The sequence below is a fragment of the Excalfactoria chinensis genome, chromosome 4 (genome assembly GCF_039878825.1).
Source record: "Excalfactoria chinensis isolate bCotChi1 chromosome 4, bCotChi1.hap2, whole genome shotgun sequence".
Taxonomy (NCBI): domain Eukaryota; kingdom Metazoa; phylum Chordata; class Aves; order Galliformes; family Phasianidae; genus Excalfactoria; species Excalfactoria chinensis.
This window is the reverse complement of record NC_092828.1, coordinates 9,726,829-9,745,521: the sequence shown is the minus strand read 5'-3', so window position 1 is coordinate 9,745,521 and position 18,693 is coordinate 9,726,829. Positions and strand designations below refer to the sequence as shown.

Sequence of the window (18,693 nt, the reverse complement as noted above, 5' to 3'; positions counted from 1 at the left end):
TGATCTTTGATGCAGATGCATCTCCTCTGCACCCACTCCAACAGCTCCACACCTTTGCTGTGCTGGTGGCACCAGGTCTGGACACAGTACTCCAGATGGGCCTCACAAGGGCAAAGTAGAGGAAGACAATCTTTCTACCATTCTGGATGATCCCTTTTTAATTCAGCCCAGTATATATCATTGGCCTTCCATGCTGCAAAAGCTCACTGCTGCCTCATGCCCAGCTTTTTGTTCTCCAGAACTCCTAGGTCCTTCCTTGCAGGGCTGCTCTCAATGACTGCTTCTCCCAGTCCGTACTTGTATTTGGGACTGCCTTGACCTAAGGGCAAGGAGTTGCACTTGGCCTTGTTGAATCTCATTAGGATCACTTTTTAAGCCTGTCCAGGTCCCTCTGGATGGCATCTTTTCCTTTTATGGTGTCAACTGCACCACCCAGCTGGTGCCATCAGCAAACTTGAGTTCAATTCCGTCATTGTTGAAGATGTTAAAGAGCATCGGTCCCAAGACGGACCTCCGGAGGACACTTCTTGTCATTGGCCTCCACCTACACATAGAGTCACTAACCACAACTCTCCGGCTGCGCCCACCCAACCAAACCCTTTATCCAACTAATAGTATCTCCCGCAACTCTCCAATTAAGAGACAAGGACGCGGTGCGGGACCACGCCAAAGCCCTCGCACAAGTCCAGCTTACTGACAGCAAATTACAGGGGGGCACGGACGCGCCGTTTACCTCCGCTCGCCGCCGTCTCCGCCTCGGGAAGTGACGGCAGCAGCCTGCGACGGCGCGCCTCCTCCCGCCGGCCATGGGGCTGTTGGGCACGGCGGTGGTGCGGGGCGGCGGAGCGGTGCTGCCCCGCGGCTTCTGGGTGGCTGTGCGTGTGTGGCTGGAGAAGCCGCAGGTGGCCAACAGGAGGCTGTGCGGAGCCGTCATCGAAGCGGAGGGTGCGGTGCTGCTACGGGAGGACGGAGATGCGTCTCTCCACCTCGGGAGCTGCGAGGAGCCGTTGGGCGCTGCGGAGCTGGGCCGGCTCTGGAGGGAGGTGTGCGGGGATCTGTTGCCTTTCCTCACGGCCGGGCCAGGTCGGGAGCTCCGTGCTGTTCTGAGGGCTTTGCTGCCGCGGGCGCGGTCCGCAGGGCCTCCCGCCCCAACTGTGAAGGAGCTGGTGGTGCAAGGTGACTTGTTCAGGTGTTTGTGTTCTGTGGTGGGGCTGCACCGGCAGTGAGTGGTGATAGGACAAGGGGAAATAGTCATAAACTGAAGGGTAGAAAGTTCCTTGCAAATGTGCATTGAGAACATCATCATAATAAGGGTGTCAGAGCACTGGAACAGCCTGTCCAGTGAGGTTGTGGAGTTTCCTTCTCTGGAGATGTTCAAGACCCATCTGGAGGCCTACCTTGCAACCTGGTCTGGGGATCTGCATTGGCAGGGTTGGACTGCATGATCTCTAGAGGTCTCTTCCAGCCTCTGCAATTCAGTGATTCTGCGTGATATTGCTGTTTTTAACCTGTTAAAAAACACTTTTGCAACTACTGTGTAAAGTAATAGTGGACACATTTTGTCTGCCATGTGGCACAGCATAAATTCCATTAGAGTGGATCTCTAGGAACAAAATAGAGAATAAATTAAGATGTTAAGGATAGTAAGTGAGTACCAAATTGTGTCACACCATTTGTGGTTTGCTGCCATCTCCTCTGTTTTATTGGTCACTTCAGAAGACATTTTCTGTTCTTCCTTGCATAGAGGTTAATTGTATAGGGTGTAAGCATTTTATTCCACAGGTGAGAGATACCATTAAGATCAGTAGTGTGAGTGTGACTTTATATGTTATGTTATACATGCAACTTTACCTAAAAACAGACCTTCTCGGGCAGTAGAAAACAAAACTGTTATTGATAGTATTACTGATTACTTGATAACATTGCACTGATAGTTTGCCTAATGTTACAGTGATACATACAATCATAGAATGGCTTGGGTTGGAAGGGACATCGAGGATCATCAAGCTCCTACCCTCCTGCTGCAGGCAGGGCTGCCAGCCTCCACATTTAGTACTAGGCTAGGCTGCCCAGGGTCCTGTCCAGCCTGGCCTTGAACAGCTCCAGGGGCAGGGCATCCTCAGCCTCTGTGGGAGGTTATATCTCTGTTGACTTGGAATGTACATCCCAGAACTCCAGATTTACTGTGTGGTAGGACCAAGCAGCAATAAAGCACTGTTCTCTATAGTTTGCAGTTAATATAGCAAGGAAATGAGTTTATTTTTTGTGTTGAACGATGTAGTTTGTACCATGGAATAACATATCACTATTTACGTATATTTTCAGATGTTTGCAAGGGAACTGTGACCTTTCTGCCTTTGGAGGAAAACAGTGAAGGAAAATACCAAATTAAAAAGTGCAATATTTATCAAATTCAACTTACACACATAAAAGATGAGGAATGGTAAGTGCTGCAAGTGAGAGAGAAGGGGAATCCTGAATTATTGCAAAGGATCACCTTGTGTTTTAATACTGATATCTAGGTGTTTTGGTTTTCATAATTTGTGTGATTAATAAATGACCAGTGGTGTGATCTGAATGCGTGGCATTCTATTAAACACACAATACTAAAATCAACATAGAACAATTATTTCTCAACTTTGAATTGATATATTGATTCTGTGTGTGGCGTTTTCTTGTTTGGAGGAGCTGACTGTATCTGTGATGAATGCCAGGTTCTGTAGGTAATAGTAAGGTTGAAATACAGTTAGCAATTGCTTTTTGGAACCAGCTTAAACTGGTTCCAGACTATTACAGCTTGGTCCTGGGCATTAAGGGAATGATTGTTCCTGCTGGCAGCTTGCATAACTTAGGAAGTATAATTAAATTTAAAAATCAGGTAATGAAATGTCTCAAGTGATGTATTTGTGAATTACCCACTATGACTTGTTAGTGTTTGGATTATTGTGGTAAATCAGGTTGTGCATCATATGCAAGTTGTTAAGTCATCATAGTAAGTCTAGCACAGCTTCTCAAACAGTGCTTAAATTAGTGATGAGATGTCAAACAGAACTTAGGGAATACTGCTCCATTATTCAGTAACTTCCCTGTTTTATTTTCTTTTTGTTTGTTTATTATGTTTTTCCTTATTCCTCAGTCTACAGTTATACCTTTACTTGATCTTCTAATTTTTTTCCACTTAATTATGTTTTTTCCCTCTTGAGGTTGTGAGATGTATAAGTGCACTCTACTTCACTAAAGTTATTATTTTATTTTTCAAGGTCTGTGTCTATTATAGCTCCATCTTCAGAAGATTGGTTTTCAGATGGAATAACCTACCCTAAACTATCGTGGCTTGGAGATGTACTTTTGTCCAAACTGGCTAAGTGGTCTGTGGAGCAAAAGTGCAGTGAGTTCAGAAGTACGTTGTCACTCATTCCCATAGCAAAATACAGCAAGATCTATCAAGATCTTAAAGAAAAGTACAAAGAGATGGTAAAGGTAAGTTGGGTGACAAATGTGGTGACCTCGTTCTTTCTTGTCACTACTTTTTGTTGTTTTCAGTCTTACGATGCTTTCTGTCCCTATTTTTTTTTTAAGTAGTTGACTTGAATTGTATGCAGTATATTTTGTTGTGTTGTTTTTTCATCTCTTACTGTGTATGTGAAGGAAAAAAAAATAATTTTCATAGTATTTGGAAGAACTAAAGTGGAAAAGCAGAATTTTGAGCCACATCTGCAGCAAATATCATGTGGAGTTAGACATTTCCCATAATGTAACGCTTGTCTTTATGTAAGGAGTTAGCAGCAGATCAGTAGATGGAAATACTAAGTCATTCTCACAATGAAACATGAATACAGTATGTCCTTCAAAGCCTCAAGGGGTCAGGAAGCACCATTAGTTAGTAAGTAGGCTAAACATTTACTACTCTATTTAAAATAGCTGCATTGATATGTTTGTCTGAGTCAGAGGAGCAGTGTTTTTAGTTTCTTATCTTGGATACACCTAAAAAAGGCGATGACAATCTTAAATACTGTATGGCATAATTTGGTAGAGACCGAAGACTAGCTACAACGGAAGACATGGGTAAATGATCTTGTAAACCACTGTTTCAGATTTTGATTCTTCATGTTCTGTTGTGCCAGGGTAATTCTATGTATCATATGTTGTGAAAATTAATTTATGAATATTAATGTTATAGATGCATTTAGTAGGAATAATATTAGTATTCTTGCCGTAAGAATTAGAATAAGCAAAATGATGCGTACTCTAATGAACAGATACAGCAGTTTACTTCAGAGCCTTAAGATTCTTGGAAACATTACCGATTGAACAATAGCAAAATTTCTTTTTATGACATTATTTTCTATGAATCGCAAAATCTTGCAGTTTGTATTTGTTTTATGTATATATTTAATCAGGTTAAAATGCAAAACTTGTCAAATGCAGAATCCTGATAAAGAGATCTGGATATTCATCTTCTTTAAATGAGAACTTTTTGAAGTATTTAAAATGATTTTATTTTTTCTCTGAAGGTATGGCCTGAAGTGACAGATCCTGAGAAGTTTGTTTATGAAGATGTTGCCATTGCCACTTATTTGCTGGTAAGGAGCTGTTTTGCTTAGTAATCACAGAATTGTTGGATGGTTTGGGTTGGAAATGAGCTTGAAGACCATCTGGTCCCAACCCCCTTCCCTGTGCAGGGACACCTCCTGCTTGACCAGGTTTCTCAAAGCCCCATCCAGCTTCACGTAGGGATGGGGCATCTACAGCTTTTCTGGGCAACCTGTTCCATTGCCTTACCACTCTCATTGTAAAGAATCTATTCCAATTACCTAATCGAAATCTACCCAATTGTAGTTTAAAGCTGTTATTCTTTGTCCTATTGTTTCACTTCCTGATAAAGAGTCCCTACTCATCTTTCCTGTAGATCCCTTTAAATATTGGAGAGCTCTATAAGATCTCCCTGTAGCCTTCCTTGGATGAAAGACCCTCAGTTCTCCCAGTCTGTTTCATCTAATATTTTACAAGCTTCTAACAGAATTTTTCTGAAGAAAATCAGTATTTTTATTTTACAGTTTTTCAATTGACCTGAAGTTATTACAGGTATACAAAGAAAAAGGAAGAGGTTTGATAAAAAGGTGTGAGTTTTTGCTTGATGTTATTTGGTTTGTTTTTGGTATGTTTGCTTTTGTTCTGATTTAAGCATACGGTCTGGAGTGTGAAAGTGCAATGACTGTTACGTTTAAAAATCTAAAGATAACCTGATGAATTGATGGCTTATCTGTAGCTTCTTTCCCCCTGGCTAACAAGCAGCAAGGTACCAAATATTAATTTCCATAGGTGAATATTCTTGACAATTTCTGCTATCCATAGGAAAAATAAGAGTGAAGTACAGACTATACATTTGTCATTGAAGGGGAAAAGGCTTCTGACAGACACAGCAGGAGTCTACTCCAGGCCTTGCAGGCAAACATCCTGTTATTAATACTAACAAGTTCCGAATAGCAAAACTACATAGGAGTAATTACTTATCTACAGAGCAGGAGCTACAACTGGTCTGAAAGTTTTGGGATCCCTTCAGCTGATTCAGAATTTGTGGCATCTGACTCTTGTGAAGTAAATTGAATTTTCTTACCTAGTTGGTGGGAAATTGCAAGTATCAGCTTATAGCCAGTTGATTGCAAGGAACATTTTGGTCTTTATTTTCAGCGTTGCCATCAGTTCTTTCTTTTATACAGTGGATATAATCTCTTGCGTAGTATTACATGAAGATACACTGCTGGAAGTTTGCTTGCTACTCCCCCTTTCTTCCAGTTGTCAGTCTCTTGTGCCATTTGTTTTATCAGCTTATTTTACCTCTGTGCTCTTTGATTAGTTTCTACTTCCAGATGCTCAGAAGTGAGTGGAGGTTGCTTAACACTTAGAAAATGCTTTATACTCCAAAACATGATCTCCTCCCCTTCATAAGCAGTTCTAGAGTTTGGTTTTTTTTGCTGTTTTTTTTTTTTTTTTTTTTTTTTTGCTGGTTTTTTTCTTTCTTCCTCAAGTTGTTTTCTCTGCAAATACAGTGACTGCCTTGTGACATCTATTTTGTCTCACAGCATTCTTCTTTTACTAGCTACTTTTTGCCAGGGAAATGTGTGAGTGTAAGTCAAAAATGCTTTCTTTTCTTGTCTTAGGTTCTCTGGGAAGAAGAAAGAAAGGAAAAAGGATTGGCCAAGAAGCAGTCGTTTGTAGATCTTGGATGTGGAAATGGCCTACTGGTTCATATTCTTAGCAATGAAGGGGTAAATAGAGTGCATTTTAAAATAATGAAAAGAAATATAATTCAGTATTCATGTCTTGCTTTTCTTTAATTTGGCATGCAAGTAGCCAAAATTCAGTTAATTCTTGCTATTAGAACAAGGCTTTGGTACTTTTGTAACAAGAAAAAGTTAGCAAAGCTTTAGAAACTTTTAATTAATTAGCTGTTTTAATTCGTGCAATGGGTTGTAGTGAAAGCTATTTGTCTTTCTGAGGCAAGAAAAAAGGAAGGAGGGAAAAAAGGAAAAGTAATAGTATAATTTAACCATGTTGTAAACCTATCAAAAAGAAAATGGTAGTTTTAAAGTAGAGATTCTCTCTTGTATTACCTTTTAGAGCAGATGTTTCTTTTATGAAGTTAATTTTATCAAAACTGAAGTCTACTCATCAGAGCCTGAAAGTGTTTTTGTACTTAAAAAGCAGCTCTGGGGTTTCTTATTTTGTAAAGGCCTAACTGCTGAGCTTTGTTTTTGGGAGTGTTGATTTTTTGGCAGCAGCAAAATTCAGATTTTTGAGGCACATGTTTTGAAGCAGAAGTAGCAAAGAAACTCTCTGAGATTCAGCAAAACTCAATTGCTCTGTAGTCTCAGAAAATTTCATCTAGAACTTCTGGGAAAACTTAGTAAAAATAGCAGAGGAAGTGTTCGTTAAACAAGCGTTTTGGACTTGTGTGACCAGAAGAATTTGGTCTAATACTAGATACTGTATTTCCCTGTGGATGATTCTTTTTTCTACCTCATTGACAAATACGTTATTGACTGTCTAAATTTTGTCTTCATGAGACTCATTAGTATTTAATTTGCAATAAATATTACTTCTACACAGGATTTTGAACTTGAAATACAGTTACTTAATGGATTTTTTTGTTCCCACCTTAATTTCCAGTTGTTCTTTTTCCTATCAGCTTGTACAGGAGAAAGTGTATTTAGATTCCAATAAATCAGTTCAGTAGTTGGATAGTTGTTCTTCCAGGAAGGACTGTGTAGACTAGAGACTTCTGCCTGAAACGAAGCTGTATTTTGTTGTGTGACTGAAGAAGTCAGTGTTAATATGTAGATACTGAAGAAGTCAGTGTTAATATGTAGATTTAGACATCTTGTTTGAGAATTTCTACTAAAAATGGTACTTAAAAATGATACTTTGTTTATCAAATATTTCAGCATGTAGGTCGAGGAATTGACGTGAGGAGAAGAAAAATATGGGACATTTATGGACCAGAAACTCATTTAGAGGTATTATGCAAATGTATGTAACTTTATTTGTTTGTTCTTTGCTTCAGACTGTGTTGATAAAAAACTATAATTAAACACAATGGATTATAGACAATTGTTTAAAGCATTATGTGGGTTTGGTATAGTGTCACCCATAGGTACCAGAGGTAGCTATAGGGAGGATTAATAGAGGAATGCTGCATCATGGTCTTGCATATTTGCAGTTTGCTTGTTTTCAGCTTGGAAGAGCGATGTGATTTCCTGTTACTTGTGCAGACATTAACATTATGAGACAATCCTTGATTTTACTGGAAGTACAATACCGAACAGCTTTGCTTGTAATTCTGTACTTCATAAAATATGAAAGCTGTGAGTAGTTTATTTATGAATTAATAACAGAGTCGCTCTGAGTGTCACTCTGATCTTGTACTGTGCTGTTCTGTTTGGGACAAAAGTGCTGAACCTCAAAAGAGACTCAACAGAAAAGGAGAGATATGGACATGTTAGAGAGTGTCTACAGAGAGACCACAAAAACAATCTGAGTTTTGGAACACCTTCCCTATGAGGACAGGCTGAGAGAGCTGGGGCTGTTCTGTCTGAGAAGGCTGTGGGAAGACCTCAGAACGGACTTTTGGTATGTGAAGGGAGGCTATAAGAAGAAAGGGGACAGGCTTTTTAGCAGAGTCTGTTGCAACAGGGCAAGAGGAAATGGTTTCAAACTAAAAGAGGGGAGATTTAGATTGGATATTGTAAAAAGCTTTCTCCTTGTAAGGGCGGTGAAGCACTGGCACAGGTTGCCCAGAGAGGTGGTGGATGCACTGTCCTTGGAGACATTCAAGGTCAGGCTGGACTGGGCTCTGAGCACCGAATTGTGCTGTAGGTGTCCCTGTGCATTGCTGGGAAGTTGGACTAGATGACCTGTAAGTGTTTCTTCCCACTCACGATTCTATGACTATTCTGTGCTGGCCTTGTGGTAACTCATTGCAATAGCAATCTTCAAAAAAATGGAAAGTTTGAAAGAGGAATTATATTTAAAAGGTCATCATTCTTGTTTTTATGAGGACACAGACAATTTGAGCACAGCATCATTTGTTTCAGCTCTATTTGATCTTGGTATAATGCTTGTTAATGTGTGGTGAACAGTTGCCCTTTGGAAATGGTATTTTCCTAGCTTCTTGTTCTCTGAATTTCCAGAGTTTCTCATCTCTCAAAGACTGTGAGCTTCCTATATAAAAAATAAGACATCCTGTAGCTATTCTCTAGTAAGTTTGCTTAAAAACTCATTCAGCAAGTCTTCAGATACTGACAGCTTACTTCAGGTCAACAAAAGGAGCAGCAGCTTTCATGCTTTGAAGATGGTATTGTCACATTCATTTTTATGGAGTCTTCTCTGCCATTTTAGGTATATATTACTAAAACTGTCAGATTCCTTTCTTACAGTCTGCAATTACATCTTATGAGCAGCTTCAAGAAGCAATCCAAAACATGAAGCTGTTGTGCTCCTTCATTCCTTTTATGCTATATTAAGTCACTTTTGATCACACTAAACAGTGTCTTCTTTTTCCCTTTGTTTTATATATACTTTTTCTGCCCCTTCTTTTGTGTTGTGGAAATCTTTGAATTTTGTGCATCCATTTCATATTAGGTTCCAACTATTCACAATTTCTCAGATTTCCTGGCACACGGAAGACTTTTGAGCAACAGTTACTGCTCTGCAGCCTGAAGGGGGTGGTTTCTGTTTGTCTTGTTTAAGGGAATAAAACGGAATTTGTACAGAATGCTTGAAAATGACAGACAGAAACAAAAATATCCAGAATGTGCGTGGAAGGAACTACTGATTTATGTGGGAGAGAGTGGTCTAATAAGCAAGAAGGATGATTTTGCATTGCTCCTGTAGCTGCAGGACCCACAGATGTAGAAAGCGCCTGCTCACAGCCTTTTACCATCAGATGTTGATTTTGTTTTGATTTTAATTTAAAACATGAGCTGCAGAATAGATATTGTCATCTGTGGCAATCAGTCCCAATACTAATATAAAGGAATGTAACAAGTGGCACTCTAGCTCGCCAAACTGCTGTGAGTTATTTTGAATATAAATTTAATGAGGGATCACTGTCAAAATGCAGAGTACAGCATTGATGCTGCGTCTAAGTTGAATAATCAGTACTGAAAGGTAATGTAGGAATTACTTGTTTAAGCATGAGAAAACACTTGTCAAACACTTGTTTTAACATGCCCATTTGTTACGTGTATTATCTGGACATCTGTATGCATAACTGAAAACTAATAGAACTTAAAGTGCTTAATATGGTGCTTAAAGTATACACCAAATTGATAACTCACAATGCCCAAACCAGTGCTTTCTGATGAATGGAATAAGAATGGAATAGAAATTACCTGATACTTCTGCAATTCCCTGTTAACTTTCTTGTGAATTCCTTTGAGTGGCTAAAGTGAATGCTAACGGCACTTTGGAGCTTCTAAAATTTGAACTGAGGAACTTGTCCTGATTCTGGTGCGGTTTTGTGTTTGTGGGTTTTCCTTGTGTTTATATTTTAAAGAATATCAGAATAAGGTATTTTTGATACTAACAGCTGTTCCTTGAGTCAGTAGTGTCGTGGTAAGTGGTGATGTTTCCTAAGTTTTGTGTGCTGAAATCCCACAAGCAGAGTGTTATTGTAAAGATCACCAGTGAAACTTTCTTTCCTAACCTGTTGATTCCTATATTTGCTTCTGATATTGCATGTGTCATAAGGTAGTTCCAACACAGCTTGGACAAGGATGCAGTGGCAACATATGCAAGAGGTGTTAGGCTATATTAGTTTTATTATTCATGAAATGTGGTATTCTGTATAGTGAGATTTAATTTAGGGAATGCCTGTGAAAGAGAAGATAGTAGGAAAGCTATGTTCTGATTAATTTCTGACCTAGGCTTGTATGACATAGCAAATGGAGTAGGACTGTGAAAATACATGTAGCAGAAATGAATGTGACAAGTAGCAAGAAATCGTAAGTAGTGTATGATATCTGATTACATACGTTTAGGATGCCAGATTTCTTCATCAGACTTCTTATTCTGCTCTCTGACCAATATTTTGAGAGTTCTTGTCATCAGATTCATCTTTTTGAAGCTATAAAAAATTACTGCTTGGCAAAAGTACAAATTGTAGAAAATACTGTTCTCTTCTGTGGTTCTCATTTCCCCTGTATTCTTCTGCTTTTAGGCTTTTGCATGGTTGCTTAGTGCTTTATTAACAAGTAGAATGAAAGAAACTTTTAATAAAATTTACTTCTTTTTTTTTTGTTGTTGTTGTTTTAATGAAGGAATCTTCTATAGTGCCAGGTGACAGCCATGTCTTTCCAGATACTGACTGGCTGATTGGAAACCATTCAGATGAATTAACACCGTGGATACCTGTAATAGCTGCCAGGTATTTGATGTGGGTGGGGGAGGCAGGAGGAGCGGAATTTAATAGAAATATTATTACCTATGTATGCTAGGTGAAGAATACTTCTTTTGCAACCATACCAGCTGTTCTTGCAAGATTTGCTTCTTATGATGGCAGTTGATTATTTTTTACAAAGTGTTTCTCTTTTGCTTTGGAGAAACATGGAAGTTGTATTTATTTTATCAGAGAATTCAGTGTAGCATTCTGCTTTTGAATTTCAAAATGAATTCTGTATTTATTTCTTAGATGTGAATCTTGTTTAAAAATAATTTAATTGCTGTTGATCCCACATTTCCTTGAATTGTTCTTCTGTAATAGTTTGGTGCCGAGAGTTTTATTCCTGAAAAGTTGGCACAATAATTTACTATAGCAAATAATTAACAAATAAATATCCTGGAGCAGCGTCATGTAAATATAATTTCTCGAAGCTTTGTCTCTTCATAAAACTTTACATCAATGCTTTTATCTGATGGGTTATTTCTTAAATTTGTGTGTTTATGGAAATAACTTTAAATTTAGCTGTCCATTGTCCTTCTTGTAGGTCTTCCTATTCGTGTAGGTACTTTGTGCTGCCGTGTTGCTTCTTTGATTTCCATGGGAAATACAGCCGAAGACAAAGCAAGAAGACTCAGTACAGAGAATATCTTGATTTTGTTGTTGAAGTGGGATGTGTATGTGGTTTTCATGTGGAAGAAGACTGCCTTAGAATTCCATCAACAAAAAGGGTAATTTTGGACTGATAGATTACAATCCTAAATACAAAATGATTTATGGTTATTTATTACATGCTTCTCTGAAGGATGAAAAGCACTTACGCTTTCTGCTTTAATTTTTCCATCTGCCAATACTGGTTACTTGCACTTAGCTTTGTAGGTTTTCTTATTAGGAATTTCAAATTGAATTGCTTCTGGAGCAGAAAGAGGTGTTCAGCTTTAAGTTTTGAAATAACAGGTCAGATTATTTAAACATTTTGCAGCTTTGCTTGTGTGGCAAAATGGATTATAGTTTGGCTTCTGGGTTTCTTCTGTGTAGGACACGGTTGTTTAGTGAGCACCGTGATGTAGGAATTAGACTGTATAAATGCTACAATATAAATAGTGATTTACCTGTTTCTGCTAAGATAGGTGTGCCTTATTGGAAAAAACAGGACCTATCCACCTACAGAACGTTCATTGATTGATGGGCAAATAACACAGTTTATTCGTAATCGTCAGTCCTGTGCTGTGGTTGCACATGACAGAGAAGATGGATTTAATCATAACAATCACTCTGATGTGTGCAAAGGAGCAAGCTCAGAACTTCCCGAAAATGTGACGGAGACGGCTAGTGGAATTTGGATGCCTGGATTTCAACCCAGAGAAAAAGCAGAACAAACTAGAAATTGTGCTGCCCTCCCTCGGGATTTTGTAGATGGTGTCGTTCTGAATGTGGCAAACTTGCTGTTAAATGCAGTCCCTACAAAATCGTGTTCTACTACTCATGGTGGGAATAAGAATACCTGGAATCAAGGAGGTGAGATAGTCTTTCTAACATTGCTGCATTGCCTTTTGCTTCTGCTGGTAGAGGGTGTATTTTCTGATGAATTTGTGACTGTAAATCTAGCAAGTGAGATAGACTTCAGGAAATACCAGAGACAGTGTGTAGGAACAGTTAGGTTATGGCCTGAACCAATTATTACCTGTTGAATCAATGTGGAAGCACAGGTGGAAGCAATTCACCTGTGCGACTGGGAGGACCCAGGGTCCACCCTCCCTAACCTCATTTAAGGGCTGGCAGCCACAAAGGAAGCATCTCTGCTTGGAGATCACCTCCTTTGGAATGATCAGCAAGCACCAATCCTCATAAAGGGGAAACTACTTCTTTATTACCAGATTGTAACTGCTGCCTCTTTTGGATAATCCAGGACTGTTTTAAAGCAACTGTATCTACTGCTTCCTATCCTTACGACAGTGTTATAGCAAAGTTTTGTATTTGGATTTTTTGTGGTGTTTTATAGCACCCTGGGGTGCAAGTAAAGTGCGTAAGTGTATTTTGAAACTTTTTTTGTTTTTCTTCTCCTCAATACTTACATTACTTACATACTAGAACAGAATCTAATTTAAAAAAAAAAAAAAACAAAAACAAAAACACAACAGAGTTGTGTTCAAAAACATGACTTTGCATCTAGATGAAAAGGATTTGAAATACATTGTTTGATAGTAACATAACTTGCTGCAGTTCTCTAAGAAGTGCTTTGAAGTGCCATGAGCAATTTTTAGTTGTCTTAGCCTTAGAATGAGAAGAACTTGTGGTTTATTTTATAAATGCTCACTAAGCTCCATTTTCCTGTGTCCATTTTATTATTTACTTGCTGTAATTTGTTATATATTGTTACAGAAGAGCCTTTGAGTCCTTTTCTTTTCTTTTTGCTACATTTGCATAAAGAGTGCTTAGCACAATGCAGATGGTATGTTACTGAAGGGGGGAAAAAAAGGGAGGACACTTGAGCACTGTAGAATGAAAACTGCCATTTTACAGACTATATACGTAGAAAACACACATATTTTGTGATATAGCACAGAGTTGCTATAGTACTTGTAAGTAATTCATAGGTTCTGTTCATAAGCATTACTTTATGCAGAAGTTAGGGTTTAGTAGGATTTTAGGCATACGCATTTTTATAGCCACACCATTATCTATTGCAGAAAGCCTTTCCTTGAAAGAAGTAGCAGAACATTTAAATAAGGAGACTTTAAAGAGGCTGAAAAGTGAATATGGAGGCCTGCAAACATTGCTCAAGAACAATCATCAAGTATTTGAAGGTAAGAAATAAATAGGCCTTTTTTTTGTTTGGATTGGCTTTTTTCAATCATCAATTTTCCCCCTTCTACCCAGTCTAAATTGCAGTCTAGATTCTGAGCATTTTAGTATAAATTATCTTAATTGATTGTAGTAAACAGAAACCCCACCTCTATAAACCCCCTCTATGAAGATGCTAAAAAGGTACCTCAGCATGATAGTAAAATATTTCACAGGGAAATAAATGATTTTTCTTTAGATTATGTCTATATTACTTCAGTTTCTTGTGCATTACTTTCTATTTCTGTACAAATGGTACATTTAGTTTTGTCTGAGTGATCCATTTGTTGAAAATATGTTATTTGCTGACTGTCACTATGCATTTTTTCCAGTACAGTTCCCTTGGCTGTATATTAGCAGCTGAATTTATGTTTGTTCTTAATCTTAGTTCTAGATGGGAGAGTTCATATTCGTGACTGGAGAAAAGAGAAACCATCAAGGAAAACTAAGCCTGAAGTAAAACGATGCCTTTCAGCTGAAGCATTTAAAACACGTCTCTGTTGGTTTTTCATTCATCATCCTGATGGTTGTTCTTTGCCTTCTGAATCTTGTCCATATGCTCATGGGACTGAGGAGCTAAGACAGTCTGACACTATTAAAAAGAAAAAACATATACGGTGATAAAAATGCTGCCTCTGATATTGAAGCTTGTGTACATAACTGTATTTGACTGACTTTGGGACTGCTTAGTCCATGAGGCCCTGCAAAATTTGGAGGCTTTTCTTCTCGTCCCAATATATTTTATTATTCTAGTTAGTTTACTAGTTCTGCTGTATTTTAATTCCTGTACCATTGGTATGAAAAGGTTATAGTAAAGTACATATAATACTCCTGGATCTTGTTTGCTTTTCTTAAAAAAATCCCTTCTTTCATACTGATTGGAAACGATTCTTGATTTGATGAAGAATTTTCTGACAAATTGTGAAGGTTAGAACTAGGAACTGATTACAGGACAGAGAAATCTAGGGCTGAGTGAGTAATGCATCTGAGAATTCTGTAACTACACAAGGAGTCTGAAAAACAAAGGAAGGAAACTACTGAAGACCAAGCAGAGGAGCAATGAAAGATGAAACTGGAAAAGTTTTTGGAACAGTTTCAAAGCCACTTTGTTTACTCCCTTGCCTTTCAGCTAACAGATTGCAAAGAACTCTCTGAAGTGTTGTGTTCCCCTCCTCTCCTTTTACATTTCTCTTCTGATCCTGGAAAAAGATAACTAACCTAATAATTGCAGTAGATCATGTGTCACATTATCTAATATGCTGCACTGTACAACTCCCTTGCCTTCCTCTAACAGGGGCCATGGCTCACTGAGCCTTTCCCAAAGGTTCTGCAGTGGCATATACAACATCTTGTCTATAACACTAATCAGTGCTTTGTTACAAAAATTACAGGGCATAAGCCTTTTTAAAGGAGAGAAACTTAATACTTTGAGGGGTATTTGAAGGTAGTTAAGTTGTAGGAATAAGGGAAAGCATAATAGAATAAGCCATTTAAAGTATAGCTCTCTGGAGCAGGACAGCATAGTAAGGTGATGTGTAGTTACTGTTGTAACAGTTTCTGAAAAATGGTCAGCTTATGAAGGGCAAGAGTTAAGAAAAGACATAGGGTTATATATGTTACTTGCATGTAATCAAGTGTGCCTTAGCTATTGCTTGGCTACATGCAGAGTAAGAAGAGCTCTTCAAGATGCTTATTTATTAGTATGTTTGGTGACTCCTCCAGGTGCAGGTTGTTTCCACGTGTTAAAGCCAGAAACAAAACTTTAAATTATTTTCCAGTTATTGCCATCTTCCCTGATGTTTCATGCTGTGGGACAATGTGTTTGACTAAAAATGTCATTTCCTGAATTAGAGTTCACTCACCCGTGCAGGCCTTAAGACAGATGGATTTGCATTAAGTTGGGGTTCGGAAGCTGAAAAGGATTGTTTTTATTTCTTTATTTCCAACAAAGGGAGAATGAAATACACGCCTGGCTGACTGAAGTTACAGATACTAATACTCTAGTCTTTCTGCTTTAAAACTGTCTTTGTGCATTGCTATGCTAACTAGCATATTAACGTATTAGCATAGCACACTATTTTCTTTACGTAGACTTTGTATCCTAAACTCAGCAACATATAGATCTGTCTCAAATTCTTGATCACTGTTCTCAGTTTGACATCACTGCAGGTGACAAGCCATCCAATAAGCCTGTAATTACAGAATCTTCTCTGTTTGGAGAATGGGTGATAGAATGTTCTTCCTCCTTATTTTTGTATGGAAATATTAGCTTTATATAAGCTTAAATATACATCTGTGCTAAAAGCATAAAGATGATTACTGTATCTTGTTGCTTTCTCTGTGATCCACAGCCTTAGAAGGTCATTCAACTTAGAAGGTCATTCAAGGTAACATTCAACTTTGGCAATAGATGAAGGCTAGTAGTGGATATAAACTCTTAATAAAAACCTGTTTATCCAAGGAGGGAGTTGAGCCTGAAATCTCAAGCACTGATGTGACCCTGTCATTTTACTGCCTTTTTTATTGCCATCACTACCCATTAGTAAATTTAGCTTTATTTGAAACCTGTCATAGTAGAGTGAAAACAGTTGATGTTGATGGTCACAACACAGAGACAGAAGGGTTAGATTACAGATTGCAATCATAGAAATGCTGGTAGCTGGAAATATTTTAAATAGATCTGTAGAAGAGTTACATTCTCATACAGTCTCCAGATAAATATTCAGCATAGGAAAAATCTGATTGGTTCCTCCCTAATACCTCAGTAAAGGGCTGAATTTTAGGTTTTCATCTGAAACGTAACAAATTAGAAGAGATTACTTTTCCTTATGGAATACATGTATGTATCTTCAGAAGTCTTCCCTGGCGCATTTCAAACCAGTTTACTTTTCTGTGTTTGTATCATTTGCATCGTCCGTTTATGAAATTGCAGTTTATTCTTCATGTTATCAATTATTAGGTAGCCTTAAGCCTTTAGAGGAAGTCTTGCAGCTTGTCTGACAGCAAAAACAGGTCTGAAGATATGCTTTGTAATCAAACTGTGCCAAGCTTTGGGGCTTGTTTGTTCAGATTCAGAGTTTTAAATGATAATTAACACTTCAGTGATCATAAGGATGTGTTTTTCTAAGCTGAATTTTAAGTAATCTAGCAATGTAAAATAAGCAAGAGTCAGCTATCATCAGCTTTGCCATGGCAAACATTTCAAATGATGAAGAATAAAGTCTGAAACAAGGACCAAGTGACAGCTACATCAGATATTGGAGCAGTGGTTCACTGAAGTATGTAAACATCAGCTGATGTCAGACATTCACACCTGCTTGGTTATGTTTTGTTACTGCTGGTAATTTTTATGGCCAAAAGAGCATTTTCACACAAATATTGCAGTTATTAGGATAGTCTCCCAGAATACAACGCCATCATCTCATTACAAGGAGTACCTTTCATGATCACCTTTGCTGACTGATATATCATGCTGCATCTGTGAGGAGCAGCTTAAGATTTTCCTTTAGGGTTTTGGTGTATTTCCTCTTCTGAAGCAATGGTTTCATGACTGGGCTTTAAGAACTGTGATTCCTATTGCCTGCTGTTATTTGGACTTGCTGAGTTTGTGTAGTTCCTTCCTATTATCACTTCATATTTTTCAGGTAGATGTACTTAACTGCTTCAATGCCCAATTACTGTCTTGTAACTGCTTCTGTAAGTAGCTTCTAATGGGGTGCTGCTAAAATTCTGCCAGATGAAATCAGTTTAGCAATCCTAACCCAGTTCCATTCTTCCCTGCCCAATTTCATTATAACAGCTTTCAGCAACTCTAAATAGGTGAGTATAACTTCAAACTCCTTTGCAGCATGAGTGTCATGCCAAATCTCTGTAACAGCAGAGTGTTAATCAGGGATCACTGAATCCATCTGCATTGGCCTCCCAACCAGCCACTCTGTGCTCCTTACAAAACTGCGTAAGAACTCTAGCTACCTTCACTGGCCTTTGATCCATCGTGAAGCACAGGACAGGTATTGCTACTGTCATCTCTGTTTTACTGTGTAACAGTACAGGTTTCATCATTGTGGTCCTTCTATTTTTTTTCACCCATTGTATTAAACATTTTGTGAGGCTGTTAGAGAGACTGTATCCCAATTAAATGTGTATGCATCACCTATTAGCAATGGTCTGGTAATGCTCTGAACATTAACACTGACCCTTTTTGTCCAGTTTAGTCCTTCAGTTATTCTTTCTTGCATTTGGAATCTCAGCAGATAGGAAATACTTTCAGTGAGGGTCGTTTTCTGCTTTTTGAAGAACTTTAATGACCTTTTGTCCCTTCTTTCAGTGTTGTTTGAGTGCATTGGTTCTGATCTCACTTTTAACAGTAGAAAATAGAACAGAAAGGCTTTATTAATAACCTATGGAAGTACCTAGATGTGATTCATTGAAGTCAGATGCTTTTGTGTAGGTGCTGTGCTGCTTTTCAGTATGGCCAGCAGGTGGAGAAAGTGAAAAAGAAAGCTAACAGCTCCTGCAGCAACTGCAAATGTCCAGGCTCAAAAGATTGAGATTACTTCTTCTACTGTTTGGGAGAGTAACTGTATTGTCTAGAGATTTAAGTACCAGATTACTTCATTGTATTGTATTTTTCTCTTGAAAATCTAACTCCAGTACAATTCTCTCTAGGATCTTTCTTCTGTATAATTGTCTAAGCAAAATTACATTAGTAAAATTTTAGTACATTACAAATGCATGGTGTTATTTTCATAATTTGCATGATCAGATGGAAGGCAGTTGATTGTTTCAAGTAATTTTTGCGATCTAAATTGCAAATTGTTATTAAAGAAACTAGATATGTAAGTGATATTGCACAACATAATTATTCCTCTGAAATATTGTTTTCTTTCCTGAAAATGCCTGTACTGTTC

At 38.1% G+C, this 18,693-nt stretch overlaps 2 protein-coding genes across 3 annotated transcripts in view; one reads left to right on the top strand and one right to left on the bottom strand.

The window, feature by feature from the left end:
- ACOX3 (acyl-CoA oxidase 3, pristanoyl) overlaps positions 1-854 on the bottom strand; it is a 33,880-nt gene extending 33,026 nt beyond the window's left edge. Inside the window, exon 1 of the mRNA XM_072336012.1 lies at positions 734-854. The gene's annotated coding sequence lies outside the window, so the exon portion shown is untranslated. The remainder of the gene's footprint in view (positions 1-733) is intronic.
- On the top strand, positions 793-14,618 carry TRMT44 (tRNA methyltransferase 44 homolog). Of its 2 annotated transcripts, none has more exons than XM_072336015.1 (11): positions 793-1,176; positions 2,326-2,443; positions 3,261-3,480; positions 4,515-4,583; positions 6,162-6,269; positions 7,446-7,517; positions 10,821-10,927; positions 11,487-11,670; positions 12,070-12,457; positions 13,630-13,746; positions 14,172-14,618. In XM_072336015.1, the coding sequence occupies exons 1-11, from the start codon at positions 807-809 to the stop codon at positions 14,402-14,404; spliced, it is 1,986 nt and encodes a 661-aa protein (XP_072192116.1). In that variant the 5' UTR covers positions 793-806; the 3' UTR covers positions 14,405-14,618. The 2 variants fall into 2 exon arrangements, with proteins under 2 accessions (XP_072192116.1, XP_072192117.1); XM_072336016.1 differs by having other exon boundaries at positions 11,505-11,670; positions 14,172-14,548.
- Positions 14,619-18,693: the final 4,075 nt, after the last annotated feature.